General features: G+C 46.0%; 1 protein-coding gene across 8 annotated transcripts; it reads right to left on the bottom strand.

Moving 5' to 3' along the window:
- Positions 1 to 703: 703 nt before the first annotated feature.
- IZUMO1 (izumo sperm-oocyte fusion 1) lies at positions 704 to 20,303 on the bottom strand. Of its 8 annotated transcripts, none has more exons than XM_028702214.2 (10): positions 19,397 to 20,303; positions 17,948 to 18,137; positions 15,015 to 15,089; positions 12,191 to 12,274; positions 11,302 to 11,322; positions 7,539 to 7,619; positions 6,248 to 6,348; positions 4,317 to 4,467; positions 2,129 to 2,300; positions 704 to 1,516 (listed from the first exon to the last, which is right to left on the bottom strand). In XM_028702214.2, exons 3-10 carry the CDS (start codon positions 15,031 to 15,033, stop codon positions 1,417 to 1,419), a joined length of 729 nt encoding a protein of 242 aa, XP_028558047.2. In that variant the 5' UTR covers positions 15,034 to 15,089; positions 17,948 to 18,137; positions 19,397 to 20,303; the 3' UTR covers positions 704 to 1,416. The 8 variants fall into 8 exon arrangements, with proteins under 8 accessions (XP_028558047.2, XP_028558046.2, XP_028558042.2 ...); XM_028702213.2 differs by having other exon boundaries at positions 20,018 to 20,303; XM_028702209.2 differs by lacking the exons at positions 17,948 to 18,137; positions 19,397 to 20,303 and adding an exon at positions 17,009 to 17,504.
- Between the last annotated feature and the right edge of the window lie 730 nt (positions 20,304 to 21,033).

The following is a 21,033-nucleotide window of genomic DNA, read 5'->3' as shown; positions in this document are numbered from 1 at the left end:
TTAGGTTGGTTCAAGGCGCTGTACAGGGCTTGTGTGGAGGAGAAGCTCAGTAAGCCTGGAGAAATCATGCACAATGCCCAAGAAGTTTAAGTGCTGGTATCAGCCAGGAAAAGAAGGCAGCAGCCCCCTGGTCTTTTGCAATGCCATGTCTTATGGGTGAGTACATGGGGCAGGAGAGTGGAAAAAGAAGGCTCCATATAGTCTTCCCAGGTCTGATTATGGTTCCACTCCTCAGATAGCCTGCTGGTTCCTCTGAACGTGTCTTTGTTATAAGTGCTTCCTCTTCTGTCTTGCTGCTCCACAAGCCCCATGTTCTGGTGCCTGCCTGAATCCTTGTTCCAGTCCTACTTTGGATAGATTTTTCAGCTCCATCCAGGGCCAGTCTTAATCCTGCTGGGACTTGCACTCCCTGTGCACCCGGGTCTTTTGATAGCCCTGGTTTCCAGGCTCCTTGTACCTCTGTAGATCTTTCCTGCCTGCTTTCAAAGAACTCAAATTCTGACTTTCAGTCCCCTTAATAACACAGGCATGGAGGACCTTTGGCCTCTGAATGCTGGTGGAAGTTGTAATTAAGGAAAATCTGGAGGGCCACAGGTGCCCCACATCTGTCTTAATGGTTTGCTCTCCTTTCCCATAAAACATTAAATAAGTAAATATCACACAGACCCAGTTGCTCTCTGCCCCCGCCCCAAGCATTATATATATGAGGAAGAATTTAGACTGGAAAAACAGTGGGGAAAGGGTTGGGCACTTCTTCCCCACCCACAGTTTCTCCTTAAAGCTACTGTTCCTCAGAAAAAAAGCAACATTACGTGCTTCCTGCATTGCTCCATCTGGGTCAATGGTTTCCCCCTTTCCAAACTTTTAGTCCTCCCTAGTAAGTACAGCAAGGGCACTTGCAGACTGTCAACAATCGACTGGGATTCAATCACATTCCAGCAAATTCAGGCTAAGGAATTAAACCTGATTTGGAGCTCTTGTGCAACAAACCTCCTTCCTCAAAATAATGGACCTCGCAATCAAGGAATGAGGTCAAATAATGTGGGATTGATTAGGCAACGTTGCATCCGTCTCCCCATAAACAAATCGGGATGAATGTTGTTAAATATGGTAGCAAACTCAACCCTGACTAGCTTATTTGCAAATTATTGAGGCTGAACGTTCACCAGACAGGTTGTGTGGAAGCTGTTTGCAAGCCATCTCGGAGCCCTGAAAGTTATGTCTTCCTGATGCCGTCTTCATACTCTCCCCCACAGAACCCAAGAGGGGCTTTTATCTATTAAAAGATATCCACTATCTTTATCAATTACTGTTAAATAAATAAAGTAGACCAGCTAGTACAATATAAGAGCGCCTGTGGGCAGGAATCTGTGTCTGAAGAACTTGAAAAGGGTGTGGGTGTGTGTGACTGAGACTTCACATTGCCACCAGCTCTGAGGATCCACTTTCACTTTCATCATCGTCATCATCTTCCTCATCTTCTTCCCCCTTCTTACGACGAAAGTAAGCAAACAGGCTATAAAGTTAAAAGGGGTTATGGAGAAAGAAAGAAAGAATTAGAGACTCAGTCAGCAGATTTCAAACTTTGTAGCTTCAGAGAATGCTTTCCTCAGGGCCTTGACCACTCATGAAACTCTATGTATGTGTCATGGAGCCCAAATATCTTGCAAAGGATTCGGGGAAGCCGCTTAGCATTAACAGACCTGACACAAGGCTTGAATCTGAGGTGGCTCCCACTGGGAATGTAATCAAACATTTTTTGTTGTCCTTTTGATAGGATCTGAGGGAGCTTTTCTGCCGTTACTGATCATCTTACAGAGAGTTTACCAGGCATTTACCACTCTCGCCTTATACACTGCTATGTGTACCTCTCCATCCACACACACACACATACACAAACACCTGGTGGCAGTCTATATCCATATGTCAGTCTTTTAGCCCTCTGGGATGGTGGTGCAACCTCAAAGGTGCCAGCTGGCCTGCTGAGTAGGGCATTGTATTATTTCCAAGCTTAAAGTGGGCATTTGGGAACAGAGGCTCTCGAGATGGAGGGGTGGGCCTGGCGTACCCTAGTGTTAACCTATTACCAGTCACCCTCGGGGTGCCATCCCAGCCCCCCAGGACTCACAATGCAAGAACGATGAAGACAAACAACCCGCCTGTGCCCCCAATCACTATCCAAACGGAGAAGTCGGCTTGAGGGGGTGGAGCCCTGGATGAGATCCCCAAGGCAAGGGGGACTGTCATCGTTGTGTGTGACGGGCGGGGGAACCACGTGGTCTTCCCAACTGCAGGCACCACTGAAGAAAAGAGATTAGAAAGAGAAGGTCCTTTAATCAATATATCAGCTAGATGAATTAGTTAAAAACTCCTTAAAATAACCTTTTAAAAGGCATCCCTGATTAAGTGGACAATGCTTTTTACACACACACACACACACACACACACACTCACAGAGAGAGAGAGAGAGAGATTTTAATATAGGTTCTTATAAAGGCTGATGGGTGCCATCTTAGATGATAATAACAATAACAATAATAATAATTTTTATTTATACGCCGCCCTCCCCAGCCAAGCCTCCCTCAGGGCGGCTAACACCAGGTATAAAAACAATTGATTAAAATACAACTTAAAAACAAGATTAAAATATATAGATAAGGCGATCCTCTTTCCCTCTCACACTGGTAAGAACGTCTCTTCTTCCTCCGGAAGTCCTTTTTATTGTGTGTTCATGATGCCATGTGATCAAGATGTTGTTGGGGGGGGGGGTGTCACACACAATCCTAAGTTTGTGCCTGGGAAAAGTTTCAGGGCGCTCGCACTGCTTCATTTCCAATCAGTGCACAACCTGTAACTTCCTGCTGAAATCCTGTGACTTTTTATACCACCAATAATAAAGCAGGATGAATCTACTAGTAGCGCACTATCATTGTGTCAAGAACATGCTGCAGAATTCACCCACAGAGAAACAGCAGTTTGGAGGGGGACCTAGGATGGAGTCTGCTGTTACATACAGGCAGCAACCATTTTGCACAGGGGTTACATTCCTGGCCACCTCCCCCTGCATGTCGGTGCAGTGCACAAAAGCCCACTCCGCCCTGTTCAGGTCAGTCGTGCATCAACTAGATGTGTGCAATATGGTTGCTGTCTGTATGTGCAACATCAAATGGTAAATATAAAATACATTTTATATTCAAAACTATTATTTAGCCAAATGCAAGCATGCAGACATAATTAGTTAAACCTATTTTTTATTTGTCCAATAAGGCTACATCCCTAAACACACCAAGGAATAAGTTTCACTGAACTGAATGGGACGTACTTCTGCATAAGCATGTATGGCTATCTGGGATGCCTTACTACACCTTGCCTTGAGTTTCAACTGCCCCCTGCTGGCTATTTGCCAATACTACAGCTCTGCAAAGTAAAATGAAAGCTAGTTCATCTTAACAGAGGCTACTAGATAGATCCCTTTGGCCATATAACTACAGCAGGCAACATGGTTCTGCGGTGAAATGCATGTTCTCCATCTGCTCCATTGAAAAGTCCGCTCCATCAGGCTCTTTCCTCAACTTTCGCCAGCAGCCAGTTCATCAGGCAATTGGAGACAGAGACAGATGGGACAAGAATTTTGTAGCTGAGAAATAGTGCCTGAGGGTTTTTTGCCGGCCTGCCTGTCTTCCTTCCTTCCTATCCCTTTTCCTTTTGTGTCATGTCCTTTAGAGTGAAAGCCTCTCTGGAAGACTTTTTGGTTTTAAAAAAAGAGATTTTTTAAAAAATGCTTCACTTTTTTAAAAAAATGTACATATAAGGTGAAAATTCCCTATCCATTTCCACTTAAACAACATCAGGCAGCAGGCCTGTGAAAGGCCCTTATCTATGGGACCTTGGAAAGCTACTGCCAGTCAGAGTAGACAGTTTGGGACTAGGTGGATCAACAGGTCAACACCCTCCCGAGAATGCATCAGGAGGCATTACAAACTATGTGGGATAACCTTAAACTCCAATGCCCCTGGCGCCTAAACATGCACTGCCATCTGCTCATTTAGGCACATGTGAGGAGGGGTTCTCTGCACATACACAGTTGCGCTGCTCATGACGGGCTGACGATTGCCCCTTGCATAGAGGAGCCTTCATGCATGAGACTCAGTCCGTGTGCAGACCCCCTTCTCACATGCAAGTGGTGTGGTGGTGGGGGGCTAACCTATGTAGTCACATGTGTACTTTGGACGTGGTGTGTGTGTGTGTGTGTGTTGGGGGTATGTTATCTGAGCCCTTTAACATAGTCCACTCTTCCCCATATTCACTTAACTTACCTTGTACTAGGAAGTCAAGGTAGCTAGAAACAGTTCCCTTCAAATCTGCCATATCGCACCGGTATCTGCCCGAGTCATTTACGTTCACTTCCTTCTTTACCAGAAAGGAATCCATACTGCTGCTCATCGGTTGCAGCTTGCCTTTCACTACCTAAGAAGAAGGGTTGCATTTGGACACTAGCGTTGAGAAAGAAGTGGCTTTTCGTGCATGTATGTGTTTTCCTGCTGACAGGAACCCCTGCAAAGCCCTCTTTGACTCAGCCCACCACTGTCCATGTTCAAATCCAATGCCAGGCCCCCACAGGGAGTGGGAGCACCACAGAGAGCCCCAACTGAGCAACTCGCTTCAACAAAAGTTGAACGCAGAATGAGCCCTTCTAAGAATCTGCCTCTAGACGCAGTGGTGTAGCTAGCCGCTCAGCTGCCTCTCCGCAGCCTCCCCCTCAGCTGTAGGGCAGCTGAGGGAGAGGCGGTGGGCAGATGCAAGCTCCACGCTCTCGTTTCAGGCGCTCAAGGTCCCACGTCACTCCCAGGAGAGACGCGTGGCTCAGGCACGCTGCAGGCCCTGCAATAAGTGCCAGCCTCCGCAGTGTGACGCCTAGTGCCAGCTGGGTTTTGTTGCATTTGTTGACTGAACTAAAAAGTTTCGTGAGCCCTCTTTTTTAAACTCATATTTTTGTCATCCCCCCTCAGTGATGACACCCGGGTTGGCCCACACCCACTGCACCCCCATTCCTCCACTACTGTCTAGACTACCTTTTCCAGGCTCTGCCCCCTTGTGGATAACTTAAAAGACAGGCACACCTTCTCTGTTCCACAGTCTCCTTCCCAGGGTGCTCCCTGGAGCACTAGACTGGTGAGATGCAGCAGGAGACATTGGATTCCTCAGACTCCGGTGTGTGAAAGGATCCCCGGCTCTAGCCCTACAGACCCTGGCGATCTGGGTGCTTGTTCAGCGGGGTCCCATCTGTCAGCCCCAGGTTCCGTCATCTCCTGCTCTTCAGCATCAGATTTGGAGCCCTGAACCTGGTCTGACTGCATAGCTGAGGAAACCGCAGCCTTTGACCCCAAACCTCCATCGATAACTAGATTCTGCGGTTGTATAACCACCCATAATAGTAATGGGGGATTTTGTTTCTGATTAAGGCTCTAAATGGCTTGGGACCCAATACCAGAAGGATCACCTTCCCCTTCCCATATTGTAAGATTCTCAAAGGAAGCTCTTTCCCATCTTCCATCGCTGGGCGAGGTGTGTGCTGCCGTTATGTGGGAGACAGCCCTTCCCTTAGAAGCCCAGCTGGCACAAAGCTAAGACTTACTTGTTTGCCCAGACAATTTAGTTAGCTGGTTGTTGGTTTAGTGTGCTCTGTGGTTGTTATTGTTGTGTAATTTATGGCTTTGTTTATTTTGGGTGCCTGCTTCACAGACAAAGGGTGAGTTATAAATATTAGACGTTATCAGCATCAGATAATATATTTTCCACACAGATTTGAACTCCAACTTATTTCCTTGTTAAAGTGGGGTCCAGAGTGGTGTAATGGTTCAAAGTGTTGGACTAGGGTCCCCAGATGTTGTTGGACTACAACTCCCATCATCCCTGACCACTGGTCATGCTGGCTAGGAATGATGGGAGTTGTAGTCCAACAACATCTGGGGACCCACAGGTTCAGAAACACTGTAAGGAGACCCAAGTCTCTACTGAGACATGAAGCTCACAGAGGTTGTGGCCACCTGTCACACTCTCTGCAAGGTTGTCATGAGCATAAAAAAAAGGGCACATGTATGTCGCCCTGAACCCTGCAGCATGAAAATGTGATTGACACATAAGCTAACTCTTGGCATGGGTGGGGAGTTACAGGTCAAAAGTCAGTGGCGGTAGATTTTTGGGGAGCTGGCAAAGGGGAAGGCCACTTCTCAGAGGCACTGCCTACCCGGTAGAAGATGTATTTCTTCACACTTTGACTAAGCTTGTGCCACTGCAGAGCACAGTCCAGAACCAGATCTTCATCCATTTCCACTTGTATCCTCCTTTCTGCAAAATCCAAGTATCCAAAATCTGTTCTTGTAGGTACTTAACATTTAATCCACTACTGCCCGCCACATATGCAACATTATCATTGATTGCCCACGAGTAAAACCGTTAGAACATACAAACAGCACTCTAAGAAGGCACCTTGTTTTACTTATACAGGGACACGTTGTTAGTTGTTGCTGTTGTTTAAAGCGTTTGTACCCTGCTCTTCAGCCAAAAAGAGAGCGGCTTACATATAGTCAAAACAAGACAGTCCCTATGATATACAGCCCAGCAAAGCTATTACCTAAGTAGTAATGGGACCATCTGGGAAGGAAGGAGCCTGGTGGGGATTATTGTGTTCAAGGTGGGGGAAGAGGATTGGTGAAGGGCTTGGTGGAGAAATCTGGGAGCTGGAATTTTATTCTCAGGGCAGGATGAGTTGAGTGGTCACTTGGGCATCACCAGAGAGAGAGAGAGAGAGAGAGAGAGAGAGAGAGAGAGAGAGAGAGAGTCACATATTCACTTATTCACATAAAATGTGCATGTGCTCATTTATATAATAGATGCAAATTAGAAAAACAACCTGGTCCACCATAGTGGGGGAAACTGAGTAGGTGACTTGTGTGCCTGCTCAGCCTGTTGCCCAGGTATTGCTAAGGATGGATAAACAACCTATGGTTGCTCTCTGGTCTTATGGCTTTTTAAAACAGACATCCCTTGGGCAGAAGATTTCTGCATCACAGGGGGTTAGACTAGATGACCCTAGGGGTTCCCTTCCAATTCTTTGATTCTATGATTCTAAGGACACTAGCCGCATACAACTTCCTTCCACTGGCTGTCAGAAGCCGTTGCAAGGTTTGGATTGGAGGAGGGGAGCTCTCCCATTTGCTCCCAAAAGTTCTGAATTCCCACCCCCACCCCCAAAAATTGTAGCTCACCTGGGGAGAAGGGCAACATGGCCGTATTCCACTGTCAAGCCCAGTGGAAGCTTGTCCTCTAGGGCGAATGGGACACTGCCCTGCCAACTTCCATCTCCTCCCCTCAGCCAATGCTCCCCTTCCTGCCTGCCTTCTTACAACTAGTCCCAGTGGGTCCGTTTAGACTGGCCTCGGGCGTCTTTCTCTTGTATCTCAATCCTGCCAGGCCCTGTCTTCTGCCACAGATTTGTGGGCCCCAAACTGAGCCTGCTCCCTTTTCTCAGCTCTTACCTCCACACCGGTATTTCTTGTTGCACGTGTAAGTCCGTACGAGGCACGTGAAGCAATGAGTAAGCACGTAGCTCATCACACCTGCAGAACGAGAGGACCAGAAGGAGGGTTCTGGGTTCGGGCAGAAGGAGGGTGAACTGGAGAGAAGGTGACAGATAGTGGGACAAGCACAGCAATCTGGCTCACCAAACACAAACTCCCCTGGGAACAAATCTCTTGGGAATAAATGATGGCACTACAAGAAGAAGAAGAAGAAGAAGAAGAAGAAGAGGAGGAGGAGGAGGAGGAGGAGGAGGAGGAGGAATTTGGATTTGATATCCCGCTTTATCATTAGAGTCTGGTCTGGGACCGTAATAAATTCAGTTCAAATGATGGCAGTGGCCTTGTGCAGCTCCTGTTCATTACTGCTTTGAGGCTGGAACATAGGGGTCACCAACTGATTCTATGCCTCCACCCCTCTGGTCTGCCACACTCCTACACCTATAACAACAGAAAGTAGTGCGTGTGTGAAGATAAGCATTGCCATCCTGGGTTTAGCACATTGGTGTTAGCAAAAAACAACAACAACCCAGTCATTTTAAATATAACTCAAACACCCTGACACTGAAATTTCATAATAAGCTGCTGGGTGAGGCCAGTGGCCAGCATCCTGTTCTCACTGTGGCCAACCAGATGCCTATGGGAAGCCTGCGGAAAGCAGGATGTGATCACAAGAGCACTTTCCCCTTCTGCTGTTTCCAGCCACTGGTATGCAGGAGCATTGTTGTTGTTGTTGTTGTTTAGTCGTTTAGTCGTTTAGTCGTGTCTGACTCTTCGTGACCCCATGGACCAGAGCACGCCAGGCACCTCTGTCCTCCACTACTTCCCACAGTTTGGTCAAACTCATGCTGGTAACCTCGAAAACATTATCCAACCATCTCGTCCTCTGTCGCCCCCTTCTCCTTGTGCCCTCCATCTTTCCCAACATCAGGGTCTTCTCCAGGGAGTCTTCTCTTCTCATGAGGTGGCCAAAGTACTGGAGCCTCAGCTTCACGATCTGTCCTTCCAGTGAGCACTCAGGGCTGATTTCCTTAAGAATGGATGCGTTTGATCTTCTTGCAGTCCATGGGACTCTCAAGAGTCTCCTCCAGCATCATAATTCAAAAGCATCAATTCTTCAGCGATCAGCCTTCTTTATGGTCCAGCTCTCACTTCCATACATCACTACTGGGAAAACCATGGCTTTAGGAAAACCTAAAAACCATGGAAAACCATTCAGGAGCATTACTGCCACCTGAATGCAAAGCATAGTGAAGGGGAGTGAAAGCATTCAGGACAAGAAAGGTAATAGTTTTTATTTGCTACTGATCAATAAGGGAGACTCTTACCAGTTCAGCATATCAGAGTGAGAGCACTTGTGGTACCGGGTGTGGAGTGTAAAGCAGTCAATTCAAGCTCTCTACTACCCACCAAACTCAAACCTAATCAAGGAGTCAGCTATACAGCTGCAAATAAAACGTTTTAAGTGTGTTTTAAGTGCAATATACAATGTGACACTAGATGGCGGTGGTGAGCCTCAGGGAAAATTCAATGGTGTTGTGTTGTTGTTGTTTGTTTTTAAAAAAAAACGCTTTAAAAAAAGAAGTAGCCTTTTCAGAACAGTCCTCATATGTGTGTAGATTCCACCCAAGTCATCCTTGGCACATCTAGATTTGATTTCCTCAAAGGCCCTAACAGGAAAAGCTCCACACCTGAGGCACTGACACCAAGTGTAGTCACTTTAGTACTCACTGGCATTACTTAAGGTAAGAGTGAGCAGATTTCTTAGCATACCTCTGGCTGATTTGCAGTAGATCTGCAATTGTTTAACAACAGCAATAGGGTTTCCGCCCCCTTTAAATTAGGCTTCTAAGACTAAGAAAGCTTGGAAGATGACATGGAACGGAGTTTCGGGTGAAAGGATGCTGAGCTTGGTTCAGGTACAGAGAACAAAGTCTGTGCTTTGTTCCTTCAGTGCCTATTTCTTCCACTGCCACCTCTGTTTCTGCCATTCTGTTTCTCTAATTTCTCAACCAGGATAGCTATGCTGCTTCTAGCCAGCAATGCTTCTGTTCTGTTCTAACTTCCCACTCTAAACTAGCTGAGCTGTATTCATGTCTATCTGGCACTCAACACCTTCCTCTTATCCCTATAGACTTTTAGATTTAACTCCAAAGCCACCAGTCCAACTGGAATGTGTGTGTGTGTGTGTGTGTGTGTGTGTGTGTGTGTGTGTGTGTGAGAGAGAGAGAGAGAGAGAGAGAGAGAGAGAGACTAACAAAACAGAAATTTTAAATTCTTATAGCAAAACATTTTGGCTTCTGCCTTCTTTATTCTTCTTTATGCTTTGGTTTGTTGCTTGGTTTTAATTGACCATAGCAGCAGTTTAATTTGCCCCATTGTGTGCATTGACTCTGAGCATATCAGTTGGATACACGTGGACAAGGGCATCCCTTTACATGTGTAGACATGGTTGTGCTGTAACATCATGTTGCTGTTAATGGCAGATCCACAGGAGCTGGCTGATAAGCTATCAGCTCTAATAGCGCAGAACTCTCCTGGGGCTTGTTTCGTGTATTAACTAGGTGGGAGGGTTTGGCTGATCATTTGGGGTTTCTGCCTCTGGCAGCAAGAGGCCTCAAGAGACTCCTGAGGGAAGGAGCCATAGTTCAATCGCAGAGTACATGCTTTGAATGTAGATGTCCCCAAATCTGGTCCTGGCATGCCTAGCTAGAACAATCAGATCGCATGTGAAATGAATGACTTTTCTCTGTCTGAGACCCTGGAGAGCTGCTGCCAGGGAATGTAAACAACAGTACCTCAGGTAAGGCTTCCTCTGACCGAGGAAGCCTATGCATGTAAGCACTGATTTGCAGCCATTTTGTTCTCGGGTAGGAGGAATTGATCCATTTACCCCAGACATCTGGCAGGTGTTTACCTCCCTCTCCAACATCTGGCAGGAGAAAGTCGGAACACTTCTGCAATAGCCCCTCTCTGATAAGGAAGTCTTGAAAGACAGAGAATGGCTTTTTCCCTGCTCCACTTACAACAGGATCTCTTCCTTATAAAGGAGGTGCCATACCTGTCCAGGTATGGTCGAGAACCAGAAATCCAGGACATGCCAACTTTAGCAGTCAAAACCGCTTTGACCAACTTTAGCGGTCAAAACCGCTAAAAAGATTGTGACGGGCTTGAAGTTGTATGGCTGCAGAGACACAATACTTTGAAAGCACATACTTTCCCTAAAATAAGTATGAGAGCTACAGTTTAAGGGCTTGTGGGAATTGTAACTCTGTGAAGGGCAGACTATAGTGCTCCTAACTGATAAAGACCTACAGATTACACACCTGGTAGCCAAATTTGCTCTGGCAGCTAAGAAGCTCCGTTCTGGATATGTTAATGCTCTCTAATTTTAAATTTTTATGCTGTAAACTTTTTATAGGGTATGTTGTGTGATTTTAAAGGAAAGCCTTGCCTTGCTCTCTGCTGTACACTGTAAGGTCTTTGGCTATGCACACACACACACACACACACACACACACACACACACACACAAAATCTAAATGTTGAGGGGTTAGAAAATGACAGAGAATCATGTGGATGGACATGAATTGAACTGTGAACTGTATGTGAACCAAACTAGTTCATTTCTCAAAGGGCTGAACGTGAACTAGAATTAGTTCCTTTGGGGACAGGTCGAACTAATTCCTTTTAAAAATGAACTCTCTAAGTTCATTTTACTCACCGCATTCATTGCTGCAATGATCTGCAAAGAGAAAGAAGGAAGGAAGTTGGCAGTTGTGTGTGTCTGTACACCCCCTTCCGCCCACACACCATTGTCAGTAACCCAGTTAGGATTGCCAACTTTTGAACTGGCCCCTGCAGACCTTCCCTTACAGCTGATCTGGTCAGCATGTATTTAACTTCAGAGGATGAGTGGGTATTTGTATGGTGCAAAGGGAGAAAGAAGGACCTATAACCCCTATCTAAAGGTAAAGGACCCCTGACAGTCAAGTCCAGTTGTGAATGACTCTGGGGTTGTGGCGCTCATCTTACTTTACTGGCTGAGGGAGCCGACGTTTGTCCACAGACAGTATTTCCGAGTCATGTGGCCAGCATGACTAAGCCGCTTCTGGCGAAACCAGAGCAGCACATGGAAACACCGTTTACCTTCTCACCTATTTATCTACTTGCACTTTGACGTGCTTTCAAACTGCTAGGTGGGCAGGAGCTGGGACCGAGCAACAGGAGCTCACCCCGTCGCGGGGGTTCAAACCATTGACCTTCCGATTGGCAAGCCCTAGGCTCAGTAGTTTAGACCACAGCGCCACCCATGTCCCATATAACTCCTATCTACAACTATTCATTTTATTTTTCTATTACTAACTAGGGACTAACTAAGTTAGTTCTTGGTATGAGCTTTCGTGTGCATGCACACGAAAGCTCATACCAAGAACTAACTTAGTTGGTCTTTAAGGTGCTACTGGAAGGAATTTTTTTTGTTTTGACTATGGCAGACCAACACGGCTACCTATCTGTAACTGTAACTAGGGACTGCTACCCTTGCCTGCCTCACCTGCCAACCCCTTCACCCACCCGCCCCATATGGCTCAGCCAAGCTATGCACAGCTTACATGTTGCAACTCTGGGCAATAGTTCGTGAAAAACAGTCAGTGTCTTCTGAAAACACGAATCCATCTCTTTAGGAAGCTGAGCCTCTGCAAAGGAAAAGCAAACGGTCAGAGCAGGAGGTCTAGGTGGGCTCCATGTTTCACAGGGCCCTTGGACAAGACACCCACCCTGGGGCCCCCTCCGTCAGGAAGCTGACCTCCTCACGGTCATGTTCACCAGCTCCTCCTCCTCTTCCCCATGGTTGTTGCCAATGGAGGCTGGCCCATTCAGGCTAATGGGGCACTGCCCTACCAACCTCAACCTGCCAGGCCTTCCCGTCTTCTTACTGTAGCCTTATTAGAGTTCACCGATTGGGTCTGCGTTGCTCCGGGACAGGAGGAAGGAAGTCAAAATGACATTGAGGTTGGTTCAAAGAAAGAGTTTATTCTGCTCTCCGGATAGCAGAAGGCACTTGCGTGATTAGTCCCCAGCAAGTCCAAAGAAATGACAGGTTTCATGCAGTTTATATATCCTCCAGGCACCCTCTCACTCCTCCCCTAGGAGCCCAACCACGTCGGCCTATGTACCCAGGTTGACATCACATATGTTCCTGCTCTGGTACTCTCAACCATAAAAGGGTCTTCCTTCCTGTACTTCTGACCATAAAAGGATCTTTCTCTTCCTACTCTTATCTGGGAGGACGTCATAATCTCCGGGAACACGCTTTTGGCGTTTCCCCCGGACATTGGTCTTGCGCGTATTTTGTGGTCAGCACATAAGATAAAGTTCTGACGTGTTTTCTATGTTCCCCTGGAGAGCCAAGGCCATCCCTTGCCTGTCCTGATAAAGGACAGAACTGTTCATGCAGTTGTGTCCTTATTATGGTTTTGCACAACAATTCAAGTTTTACACATTTAAAAGTGCTCTCTTTTGAAAGAACAGTCCCACAGGGCACTGGCCACCACTGAATTGCTACCACTTGCTTGCCTGCTAGGCAGAGAGCCAGGGAGAAGGCAGGCAGGCAGTGGCACCACCTTCCTCTTTCCAGCACTTCTATGTCATAGAGAGATGTGGGCAAACAAGAAATCAGTTGACAAAGAGGAGGAGCAGGCCCAGGGACCCCCACATGCCGTGGGGACCCCTGGCGCCGTCCCTTTGCATGATGAATTGTGATGTTGAAAAGGAGGAAGGGCCAACAGTGGGAGTGCAATATAAGCCAGAATGTTTAGAAATGCGCATTTTAAAATGTAGATTTTTGTTGGGTTTTTCTTTTTTTTAATTGTTTATTTATTCTTCTGATTTATTAAATGTATATGCCACCCTGAAGATCACAGGGTGGTTTACATGACACACACCACCATTTTGTGCTTTTCCCTGCCCCATGTTTTTCATCCGATCTATCCTCTAAAACAAAGTTTAACAGCATGCAGGAGGAGCAGAGTCGAAGAAAACGCTTCTTCCAGTTCCAAATTCCTCCCCAAAGACCTAGATAACAACAGAAACAGCAGGGTTTCCAGCAGGGTCGCCCAACAACTATATTGCCTATATAATTCAGGCTTATAATTCAGTTAGGAGGCAGCAGAGCTACATAAATATGAACAAACCTGCTGTCAACCACTGTGATCAGAAACATGCATGTATCTGAGCATGACCTGTTGAGCCACATTTTACATCCCCCCCCCCCTTTATTTTATGGGAAATAGGACTGGGATCATTATTTTGTTTATTTTTGAGCCAAGAGCTTGTGGAGTGGAAATTTATTCTAAAAGTGTTGTTGTTTTTTTTAAGACAGTGTGCCTATTTGTCATTTTATGGATCCACTGTTTCCCTTGGCAACTGCTCTGGCGCCACTCTCCCTCCCAAGGTGCTGCTTCTTTCTCCTTCCTCCAGAGTAGTTACATGGGTGAGCCCACCCAATCAAGAATCCTAAAGTGAATATAATGTCATGAGGCCATATAATGAATCATATTTGGCTGGATGATGGTGTCAATGAGGGCAAGTGAGGCCAATTTAAATGAGCAACTGAATAGCACAAAAATTAATCCAAGGAGGTTTCTGTATACATGCAGGCTAACACCCCACTCTATTCTTGTGGGAATGGGCTGTAAGCAGAGTTTTGATGAATGTGTTTATTGTGAGAGTGGAGCTCTTAGTGGATGCACATTGTTTACTGTGTCCATACAATGCTCTGAGCTTCAGAAGAAGCCAGGAGTTTTGTTAGGTGGGCAGCCAAAATTGATGAGCTTCTTTTGGGAAATCACGGGTAAAAATACCCCCATTGCAGGGAGCCAGCTTTCGGGGGGGGGGGGCATCTGCTTGGGTGGGGGGAAACTGAACCTAAATTGATTTAGTACTTTCAGTGCTACGCCCATGATGCCAGCCTGCATTTCTTCCCTGTTTAATTCAGATTTTCCCTTTCGGTGGGAAATCCTCTGTGTGTTTGTCTTTAATGTTATGAACAACCCACTTGGAAGTTTAAAGTCCCATCTGGAAGCACTCATAGACTGATTTGTCAACACAGTACAGTACCTACCCAGTAGATAGCGGTGCACTATATTGAAGAAACCACCAGATGGCGACGCCTAGTTGATTGTGAGGTAAAAGGCACTGAAAGCTTTACAGTGTAAAAGATTGGGCAACAACCGGCCAGATATATGAATGAGCTGGGCAGCCAAAGTAAAATTATCTTGACCTACATTTGAGGAGCATGCCTTCAGAGGCCGCACCAGACACTTTGCTGAACACATTCCAATATACATACATGCAACATATTACAGCCATTTGGAAGATAACAGTCATATATTCCTGATGGCCATGTGATACCATTCATTTTAGCATAATCTCTACCTTTAACTTCATTTTCCATGATGTGTTTCAAACAGCGTTTGAAGTGGGCACCTAAGTCTGCCAGCGAAAAGTCATCTGAAGAGAATGGAGGGGGGGGGATACAGTTAGGGAAAAAATAGCCAGCTTCATTCCATCTTTTTTTATTCTGAATTGCCTTGCGAATCACTGAGCGCTGTCTGCCTCCTTCCCCATAAAGCTTTCTTGCAGGGCCTGATGTAGAAGCCAGGCACCTCCACAGATAAGAGGTGTATAATGCCTTTGAACATGGAGTTTTTGTTCTGAGCAATTGCAGCTTGTTTTCCTCTTCCTTCCATTGTTTTTCTCCCTATTATTGTATGTCTGCATGTTAATATGTATTTATTATGCATACAATCCCATGTAAACCTGGGAGTTAAATCCCACCGGAGTCAATATTTATTCAGTCAAATCTCTATGCAATCCTTCAAAATAAACCTCAGGGCAGCTCACACAAAACTATACAGACATAAGAGCATAACATATGCCTGCAGGTTCAGGCCAGCGGCTCTTCTCACAGTGGCTGACCAGAACATAGCCGTTCTGGCTAGCAGTCATTGATAGCCTTTATCTTCCATTAATTTCTCTAATCCTCTTTTAAAACCATCCAAGTCGGTGGCTGTCACTGCTTTCTGCGGGAGCAAGTTATACAGTTTAGCTACGCACTGTGTGAAGAAGTACTTAGAATCCTTGAATTGTGGAGTTGGAAGGGATCCAGTGGATCACCTAGTCCATCATTCAGCTTGACTGGATGTCCATGAGTTCCAATGTTAGGAGAGAGGGAGAGGAAAGTCCCTCCACTTTTTCCATGCCAAGCGCGATTGTTGAAACTGCTATCATGTGGCCTCTTATTGGAGCGTAAGAACTCAACGATAACTCAGCTAACTTCTTCTGACTCGAATAAAAGGCGTAGGAATATGCCAGAGAAGATTGGTGCCCCATCTTTCTTTCAAGAATAGAAATCCTCCGAATTAGATTTAGAGCACAGCATCAAGAGAAGAACAATAAGATTTAAACCCAGACTGAAAGCACGCCACACACAAAAGCACCGTAAAATAAAAATTCAGTAGTGATAGCCACCAGTCATCAAATTGTCAATTTACTAAACCAAAGGCCTCAGTCAGGACACTTTCTCACCAGAGGTGAAGGCCAGTATGGCGGCTGCTCTCCTCAGTTCCACACACACAGTGTTTTTTTTTACCACAGACTAGCTTAGGGGGCACATGGCAGGCCAGGCCACAAGCACCTGTCTCTGTTCTCCACAAACTGGACTCCATCCCTCAGTCACCCTCTGCTTAACTGTGGGATTAGCCCTCTTTAGCCAAACAATAAGAGCTCAAGGACGAAAAAGCCAGGTGGGCCTGTCTAGGGAGGATTTTTTGATGACAAATTTTCTGCTATCTCCTATCTACCTGCCAAACTTCAGGTGGTGGGTAGGCACAGTATCTCCTTAAATTAAATCTCCACTGTCCTGTTACATACACACACACACACACACACACACAGAAAATATATTGCTTAAGTCACATCCTTCTTTCCTAGGGAAGTGAGTGTCTGTGAGGGGGGTGAGGTTACCTGTCAGGGAGGCCTTTTTTCAGGCCTTACCTGGCAGGAAATAATTTACCTCAGAGTTCTAGATTTTGAGGCTGATTCTTGGCTGGGTCCCCAGCCCAAGCTGCCTTCTGCACTCTCTGTCTTATTTTGTCGCATCTAGGATATGCCATAAGCTACTAGGTTTTGTTGACTGGGCCTCTAACATTTTAATACTAAGGGCAGGGCAATTTATGCAGTTCATATGATAATATGCTATCCAGCCCACAACCTGTACAATTAAAGTTCCAATGCTAAAAAAAATGCATGCAGATCCTATTAAGGGATGCAGAGGTCAGAGTGGTGCCTTTGGACCCTGGAATTCTTAATATTTGCCCCCCAAAATCATGGGTTCCCTGGCAGGAGCGCTGGGATGGGTGCAGCCATACCAATAACAGCCATGTATTTTTTTTGATCGATTTTCTGATGAGGGAGCTCTTCTAAGAAATTATCCAAGTCTGCCTTCAGTTTTGTTTTGAGCTGTGGGTTCCAGAAGAGATGCTTGTCCAGGTAGATATCTTTGAATTCCTTCACAACTGCCATGGCATTTGCATTGCATTTCAGGCATCCATGGGATCCTGCAATGTCCTGGGCTATTAGCCAAAACACTAGCCAAGGCATCACCCTTTGCTGTGGTTGCCAGAAAGGAGCCTTGGCCTGCGTTGAGGTGACGTCATAGCTATGACATCACAAAGCCCACATGTTCTCAACCAATGTAATAATAATCACGGTTGAATTTTATTTATTCGAAGCATTCCTACCCTGCTCTTCAGCTGAGAAAGCATCTTACAAAGATCAGTTATAAGCCAGCCCTTTCCTACAGACTTACACAATATGAAAGACATGACACAAAAGGAAAAAGGGATTAGGAAGGAGGAGGAAAAACAAACTCAGCCACCAGTTCTCTCTGTTGTGAATACTTTTCCTCATCCCCCCCCCCCCCTCTTTGGCCAAATAGGACCCAGGGAAAGGAGATGGGAGAAGGCACCCGGGGGGGGGGGGAGAGAGAAATGGGGCTTTATATCCATTTCCCAGTTACCAATGATACTTCAAACACAGGTAGCATACAAACCATACATTGAAAACATACCTAAAGCACACACACCACAAAATAATTCTGGAAGCTGTGGTTTATCCCTCACAGAGCCACCCTACCCAGCACTTGCAAAAAACTGTAGTCCCCAGGATTCTATGGGAGTAGAGGTACTTTAAATATGCTTTAAACATATAGTGCATATGCAGCTCCTGAGATGCAGATATTCACAATGGTACAACGACTAGCACAGAATGCCAGGGTAGTCATATATCTCAATGTAGGCCACACATACTTGTATTGTTTTGGTGGCGGCTGTCTTTGATATGCTGCACCCTCAAATACAGGCCATGTAGTCAGGTCCTCAGTTTGTTGCCCATCTGTTGGTGAGGATTTGTTCTTTCAGTGTTCTAGGATCAGTCTCTTTGCGGTTGTGAGGGCTCTCAGAAACCACTTACGTTGTCCATCAGTCGACTCTCACAACACTGGAATATATTTCACAATTAAATGGGTATAATTAAACCTTAAAGCGAGTACTTGATACCAAATTAATATGGTCCGTAACCTCTGCCCAGAAAAAGAAGCAATTGTGGGGCACATGTAAATAATGTATATTAAACTCGCTTGATCTATGCTGTTACTGCCAATAAACAGCTGATGCAGATGCAACCAGCATCTCTTTTCTGAGGGGGCAAAGAGGAATTCAATAAATTTGGATGAGCAGTTTCTGTTGGATTCAGCATAACATTATGCAGGTTTTTTAAAAAATAAAATTAATTGAAAACAAAGCCAATTGTGATTGTCTGCCTGTTCATTGTCTTTCATGAAGGAGTTCATTCAATTTATGCATTCAGGGGTACCATGGCCAGTGGGTTTGCCACAATCACTTTCTCTGCCCCCAATAACATTTTTTCATAATGCAATAAAATTAAAAACATTTTTTTAAAAAAAAAACCAACAACAGGAAGATTAAAATAAAATTAAATGCAGAATCTACGAAATCACTTTTAGATAATCCTGCAGATGACTCCCAGGCATATTGGGAGCTAGTGTGAAATAGCGGTTAGTGTTGGACTAGGACCTGGGAGAGACCAGGATTCAAATCCCTGCTCTGCCATGAGACTCACTGGGTGGCTTTGGGCAGGTTGCAGTGTCTCGGCCTAACCAACTTCACAGGCCTGTTGTACAGATAAAATAGGGGGAGGAAGAGATTCGTTTACTCCTCCCTGGAAGAAAAACAGGATATAAAATTTGTTGCGCTATTTTCTTTTCTTTTCTTTTCTTTTCTTTTCTTTTCTTTTCTTTTTTTTTTGTCCACTTATTTCACCATCTGATAGCGGTGTCTTTGCACCTTTTTGTTGCAAAAATATTTGGCATGTGCACACACATTTGCACATTTGACTGCAGTTTTAATACAGACGACAACCATTTTGTGCCAGGTTCCATTCCTGGCCCCTGCGCACCTTGGTAGAGTGAGCATAAGTCCAGCCCACCCAGCCCTATTACATTCTGCCCCTGTTACACCCCCATTCTGCCCTCTTCTGGGTCCAAAAGGGCCACGTGTTGGTGGTTGTACGTCAATTGAATGCACCCAAAATGGTCGCCTCCTGTATATTAAGCCCCATCTCCACTTGTGGGTCAGGGGAAGCTGCTTTCATTGGTCTGTCTGGGACCACCGCCTTCCTGCTCCCCATCACACCTTGTCCACTCTTCCCCATTCTCTGCATAAGACCTGCCAGTTTACCATTTAAAATAGTTTTTGCCAATGCCTCTGTAGCAAATGCAACCACTCCCATCATTCTGGGAGCCACCTTGCCCTTCTTCCTCAGAGCAAGAGGCATTGTGAGCGGCAAACGCTCTTCAAAACCCTTGCCAAGGCTGCTAAAAAGTCTGAATTGTAAGCTAGGTTTGTACAGTATCCCGGCTTGCAGTCCTGGCTTACAGGGCGAGTGCCAACACCAGTTTTCCCATTCAGATGTCATAGTGTTCGTTGATCGTAAATGATTATTTAAACTGGGGGAGTAGGGAAGGAATCATAACCCATAAGGGGAGGAGAGGAAAGAGCTTGCCTGAGGCTGTGTACACACTTCTACCTTTAAAGAACCTTTGGAGCACATTCTTTCCCTCAATAATAATAATAATAATAATTTATTTATACCCCGCCCTCCCCGGCCAGAGCCGGGCTCAGGGCGGCTAACACCAATAAAATCACAGTAAAAACATAATGGGGGGGGAAGGGGGGGAGAAAAAGAAAGGAAAAAACCCCAATTTAAAATACAGGTTAAAATGCAATTTAAAATGCAGCCTCATTTTAAAATAGCTGATAAATCAAGACCATAAAGGGAGGGAAACATAAGGGTCAGACCGAGTCCAAACCAAAGACCAGGCAGAACAGCTCTGTCTTGCAGGCCCTCCAGAAAGATGTCAAGTCCCGCAGGGCCCTAGTCTCTTGTGACAGAGCGTTCCACCACGTCGGGGCCAGTGCTGAAAAGGCCTGGCCCTAGTTGAAACCAATCTGACCTCCTTGAGGCTCGGGACCTCCAAAGTGTTGTTATCAAGGAATTCTGGAACTTGTAGTTTACCCTTCACAGAGTTACAATTCCCAGAAACCTTTAATAACCTACAGGGCCCAGAATTCTTTGAAGGGGTGGGGAACGTGCTTCGAAGATATCGTGTGTACGCAGCCTGAGGCTCATCCCCATAGCGCCAATCCATAGTTTAGCATTTAAAATGGGCCTGGTTCAAGATGTGTGTCGGACTGCCCCCTTATTATAATGCTTCTCCCTCATCCCCCCCCCCATTCGCAGCTGACCCTGAGGAGGACAGTTCCCCAAAGGCCTCCTCTCTCTTCACTTTGCCCAACCCGACCCGCCACGCCTCATCATCTTGTAAATTCCTGGGCCGTGTCACCCTTTCATCGCATCTTGTATATCGGGGCTCTGGGACCACCTGGCCTTGTGGGGTCAGAATAACTGCGGTCACGGTCTGCTCTGCATTAATTAACCTTTGATCCTTAACGGGCACCCCGGGGGAGGAGAGGCGGGAGAGCCTCGTAAAAACAACAGGGAGATTAATGGCAAGCAAGCAATTTCACTTTCAAGACTTTTGGACAGCTGAGGGGGGCGGCGAAAGGAGCCCATCGGACGGGTAGTGAGGGCGGGTGGAAAGGGGGCTTGTGCAGCAATCTGGGAACCGGGGAAATCTATCAGGCTGCAACAGCAAGAAGAAACCCTGTGAGCAGGGTTGCCAACTGATGGAGGGGGAAGCAGCCTGGCCTGCTCCTGCGCCCTTGACGCCAGTTTGATTTGCAGAAATCAGCAGAAGAAGCTTTTTTCTCAGCATCAGGATAAACTTTACCAACTGTGTGAAAAGCACAGCTGC

The sequence above is a fragment of the Podarcis muralis genome, chromosome 13 (genome assembly GCF_964188315.1).
Source record: "Podarcis muralis chromosome 13, rPodMur119.hap1.1, whole genome shotgun sequence".
Lineage (NCBI taxonomy): Eukaryota > Metazoa > Chordata > Lepidosauria > Squamata > Lacertidae > Podarcis > Podarcis muralis.
This window is presented reverse-complemented; position numbering and strand designations above follow the sequence as displayed.